The sequence below is a fragment of the Daucus carota genome, chromosome 6 (genome assembly GCF_001625215.2).
Source record: "Daucus carota subsp. sativus chromosome 6, DH1 v3.0, whole genome shotgun sequence".
In the NCBI taxonomy this organism is placed as follows: domain Eukaryota; kingdom Viridiplantae; phylum Streptophyta; class Magnoliopsida; order Apiales; family Apiaceae; genus Daucus; species Daucus carota.
This window is the reverse complement of record NC_030386.2, coordinates 12,605,286-12,610,647: the sequence shown is the minus strand read 5'-3', so window position 1 is coordinate 12,610,647 and position 5,362 is coordinate 12,605,286. Positions and strand designations below refer to the sequence as shown.

Sequence of the window (5,362 nt, the reverse complement as noted above, 5' to 3'; positions counted from 1 at the left end):
ACATACGTGGTTAATCTCAGTTGCTGCCTCAATGTGGGTCATCTGGATAGCGAGAAATGAGAGGTTGTTTCGTCAAATTAAAACTAATGTTCAATCCATGATCACCCTAGTAAAGCTACGATCCTTCGAATGGAGCGTGAACGCTAGCCTCATCCCTTCCCTTTCTTTTGTGCAATGGTGTAACGACCCTGTACTCAATACAAATCAGTTCAGGATCCTAAGAAAAGATACATTATTGTCTTCCCTTTCAAAAACTTTCGAGTTGATGATATTTACTGACGGTGCGTTTTCTGCGAAACATTCAGGGGTGGGGGAGTATTTTTAGACTCCAAAGGTGAGATGATTTACATTTTCTCTGGCCCTTGTTCGAGAAACTCGAGCCTACATACAGAGTTTGAGGCTTTCATTTTGGCTTGTAGAGTTTTAAATTCCCATTGGTGGGGTATAAAGGCAGTTATAATTTACTCTGACTCTTCAATTTTAGTCTCTCGGTTTATGAAGTTTAAGATGGGCTTATTGGGCTCAAATCATTCACTCATGGACTTCTCTCTTTATGATTTAGAGTTCAAGCACATCTGGGCCAAGCATGTGGATCGCTCCTTAAACCAAGAAGCTGATTTGTTGGCAAAAATGGGGGTGTCTAGAGTTGGCTTGGTGGCTGGAAAAGTGAAGTAGCATAGTCTTAATAGGTCAGGACTCCATCAACCTATCATCTCAGCAAAGATTCAATTAGATTTCATTGAGATTGTGCAAATCTCGTAAAGTTGCACAGGGCCGCCAACTTTTTACTGTAGCGGCCGATTATCCAGTTTCTCCTAAGCTCCTCTGGATATTAATTAGACCTCTGGCCCCCCTCCTGCACTATTTAAACGGAGTTCAGTCTGTTGGCTTGTCTATACTCTTCTTAGTCTGTTCATTGTTTAAGCTGTAACAATGGCTTCAAGCTCCCTCTCATGGAATGGTCAAGGTTAACACTGGATGCCCCGGCGGCGAATGGGAATACCTCTGGGCTGGGGGTGATTCTTCGCAGGTTCAATGGTGAACTCATCTCATGTGCTGCGGGTTCGATGCCAAGGCTATCACTATGGGCGATTTTCAGCGGAATGCGTCGAGCTTTCCTGGGGGACTCCCGTCGAGTCATTCGGGGCGATCAAATTCCCAGATGCTAACGCCACCACTGAAATCTCCAGTATCGTGCAACAGATCCTGGTGCTGAAGAACAACCAAACTTGGAATTGTTCCGTGCGATTCGTGTATGCTAGCCGCAACAAGGTCGCAACTTACCTTGCTCTTCTGGAGTCTGAGTTGTTCAGAAGGTTTTTTCTCTTCTCGGAACCCTAGGTCGTGCGGCAGAACTCATGGACCGCCAACGAAGTCGATGGCCCTCTGGTGATAGGTCATGCTGCTAACTTCTTGCGCGCTGCAGGATTCCAGCTAGCCCCTCCAGTGCAAGCACACCAGGAGCAAGACCTCCATGACATCGTCTATGAAGACGAATTGGATGCGGAGGACGGTGGCATGATCCATGTAGCACTTCTGTATGCATCTTCAATGCTTTTCCAAATTTCGGCGTAGTATATTTTGGTTGTTTTGTTCCCCATAGTCCTAGAGGCTAGTTTCTGTAGTATTGCCTAGGTTGGTTCTTCATGATATAAGCCAGAGATATGGGCGGTTTTGGCCCGTGTTTCTTTTGTCTCCCCCACAAGGGAGTTTTCTTATATTAATGAAATTTCGCCTTTCAAAAAAAAATATAATAAATATATTAGTTACTAAATAGCTAATAAATAAATATTAAATAATATTTTAATATTAAAATAAATCCTATTTTCACTCCGATTAATCCTCCCAGTTAATGCCCGATTTCCGATTAATCCCCGAATCGGTAACTCAACCGATTAGTCCCGATTTTCGATTTCTGTAACCGTGCTTCTGATAGTTAATGTAGATGAACAGTGGAATAAAATAACTTGCTTACTATGGAAAATAATCAATTCACCGGAATGTTTTAATATTGTACAATTCAGTTATGGTCTACAAATGTTCATAAAAGGTCACCTAGGCTCATTTTATATTGTTTTATGTTAGTATAAAATAAAAACACAAAATTCATTGATTTTTTAAATAAATATTATTTAAATGTTAAATTTTTTCATGTTATTTAATTTTTGTGGGATTTTGTTGTATAATTGATTTTTAATTTTAGTTTTTGTTGCTTAATGTTTCGGTGAATCATGAAATTTAATACAACACTTTCTATTTTTTGTTTGTTAACTGGACCCTAGTTAAAATTTTAATAGAAGGAAAGTTGAAGAAGAAATATTATTGATTTAAAATTTAAGAATGACTTCTGATTGATTCTTAAATAATTCATTTTTTTGATTAGTTAACCGGAGACACTGGTAGGCTCGGGTATTATAATATAGTATTAAAAAAACGGTTTTTCTATGGTGTGCCCGTGGGCACATGCTAAGCGCGGAAATTTTTGTATTTGAGAGATTTTGATTGGCTCCTCTCTCTTGATAATGGTGGACCCCCTGCAAATACACCAACCACACCAATCAAAATCTCCCAAATACAAAAATTTCCGCGCTTAGCATGTGCCCATGGGCACACACTAGACATACCGTTAAAAAAATGATATAATTTTTGTAACACTCCAAAACTTTTAATCTTAGCTCCGTCATTGTGACCAAATAATAAAATATATTTGTAATAAAATATATGTAAATGAGAAAGCACAGTCCAGTAGTTAACACTTAACAACCAGGTGGGGGGAGAGAAAGAGAGAGGGAGAGAGAAAGAGGGTTTTAGAGAGACAGAGAGGGTTTTAGAGGCAGACAGAGGGTTTTATCAAGAGCAGCAAAGCCTCAGCAGGTTCATTTGCTTTCTTTTGTTTATCTGCATATTTGTGCTTGTCATGGAGGGTTGTTATTTCTGTGTATGTTTCTTGAGCAGATTTTATGTGTGTATATTTCTGTAGCTACACTCTTTTTTTCAAATGCTTTGTGGACTACAGTGTGTGAGATATAATATTTCATTTGTTGCGATTGATTTCGTTTTGTTTCGTTGATCTTTGTTTTCATGCTTCTTTGTGCTCGATACTTTAAGTTCAAACACCAGGAGCATATTAGGCCTTTAAGTTCATTTTTTAAAAACCTTGATGCTGCATTGTTTACTTGGAAGGTAGAATTGTGCCATGTACATTTTATGGCGATAATGGTACAATAGATAATCGGCTCTTCATCTTCTTGTATTGTTTGGTTTGAAATTTCCAAGATTATCCATTTAATTTTAACATTTAGTAAATTCTAGCAAATCGAGCTCATTTCATCATATCGAATTTGAGACATTTCGATTTGAGAATTACAGCCATATTAACTACATATAATTTTGCTTCTTTTATGTATGGATGAACATGACTTCCTTGTTAATTTTATATTGGGGCCTGTATATGTTTTGTATCACATCTCCAAGGCCTGATGTAAATATTGATCAAAACATGTATGATTAACATTGGCTACCAAATTAGTGAATCATATTGAATAGGACCAGTATTCACTATTTAGAAATATCAATATCACACTCTGTTCACTATTAAGTCTGGATTAGATTAGGTTAATATAGATATGAATATCAAGTCAATATGCTTATATAAGCAAACGAAATAGATGAAAATATAGTTTTAATGGGTTGATAAACGTCTCAATAATTTTATAGGCCATATGCACGATATATACACGTTAGGCTTAGGATGAAGCCCTGTATCAAATGGATGAAATTATTTCCATATTTTTGTATTTTAGCATTTTATCACTCAAATAATATTGGGTGTTTCATGTATAATTTCAGAATAAGTAAACTTTAAATAACTTGTCTCCCAATTTGAAAACTCAATTATACGTTTGTTGTGGATTTAAGTCAGCTAGGACTAAGTAAATATGGTGGTCTCATTTCCGTTATTCACAACATCTCTGAGGAAGATTTCTCCCCGGCAGAGCAAATGGAGCTACTTCACTAATTTCGTTAATAATCCAAAAATGAAGGTGAGCATTCAGATCTTTTATTTATTTAATGAATAACCAATTAGGTCATGATGTCTTGCAATTTAAATTGATTATGTCATTCAGGTTGATGATGATTGAATTCCTTAGATGAATTCCTTAGTAGAGGTGTATGATGATTTATAACCTGTAATGTCAATTTGTAGACGATTTGGAGTTATGTTGGCTGGTACGGTGGAGCTTTCATCAGCATTGGTGGAGGGCTGGCTACTGCTGATAGGCTCATTATTTATTGGACCGGAGCAGCAACGGTCGACGAAAAGGTCGACAAAGTGAAGTTAGATACCACTGCTATTCTACAGGAGATCCGTGGCCACCGATCAGAGACCATGAGCTCTTTGCAGTGGCTTCGTGCTTACCATGAGCGCCTGGCTGCTGGAGCAGCGGCTGGATCAGCAAAAGGAGCAGGGGCTGGAGCAGCTGCAGCTGGAGGAGGAGCACCAGAGCCTGGATCAGCAGCGGCTAAGTGATATATTTGATCACTTCTTTTTGCTACATTCCATTACATTTGGTTTGTACCAAAGTTTGGTTACCAGACAGGAGCATTATTCCTAAACTTCATGACTTGCAAGTGATTTCTATGTTATCTAAATTGAATCTATTAGGTCTGTTTGAATCTACTTAGAGTTAGTTCGACAATTGTAGAGCAGTAGAGGGTACTCATTTAGACCTAATAAAAGTTGGTAATATATTTGCAACATAAAAATTTAGTGAGCTCTATTAGATCACCAAAAATCTTTGTCGAATATTATCATAATTAACAATATATGGTATATACAGATACGATGGTAGGTGTCATAGTGGTAGCCTAAGAATCTAAATACGCTTTTAAAAAATTTAGATACAATTAGTCCAAAAGGTTTTAGATACTTGCTTGTTTTTAGTTATGCCCTAAATGTATACAACTGTTCATAATATTGCACTATACTAGATCAGGTTATGTTTGATAAGTCAAGTGTTCTTTATGATGGCTATGGTTATAAATAATTTTATACTACAACTATACTAGAGTAAAAATTTTCAAATAACTAAAAGTTATGCATATGTATAATCCAGATATGAGAAACCAAATAAAGAAGTTGCCAAAAGAGTAAGCAATATAATTGCACCTTGTTTGCTTTTGGATTTGGCTTATATTTGAGGTTTTAATTTTTGTGTTTAGGTGTTTTTACGTAAAAAATAATATTTCTCTATTTCTTTTGTTTTTTCGAATAAAATTATGCAATCCTCGTTAAAAAGCAAAAGGAGTATTACTTATTAGCATGAGTATTTTGAATTTTGAGTGAGCAACCTAACGGGTC

The 5,362-nt window shown here is 36.8% G+C and overlaps 1 protein-coding gene across 2 annotated transcripts; it reads left to right on the top strand.

The window, feature by feature from the left end:
* The first annotated feature begins 2,737 nt into the window (after positions 1-2,737).
* On the top strand, positions 2,738-4,669 carry LOC108226589 (uncharacterized). Of its 2 annotated transcripts, none has more exons than XM_017401570.2 (3): positions 2,738-2,874; positions 3,923-4,043; positions 4,208-4,669. In XM_017401570.2, exons 2-3 carry the CDS (start codon positions 3,939-3,941, stop codon positions 4,529-4,531), a joined length of 429 nt encoding a protein of 142 aa, XP_017257059.1. In that variant the 5' UTR covers positions 2,738-2,874; positions 3,923-3,938; the 3' UTR covers positions 4,532-4,669. The 2 variants fall into 2 exon arrangements, with proteins under 2 accessions (XP_017257059.1, XP_017257058.1); XM_017401569.2 differs by having other exon boundaries at positions 3,919-4,043.
* The last annotated feature ends 693 nt before the right edge of the window (positions 4,670-5,362 follow it).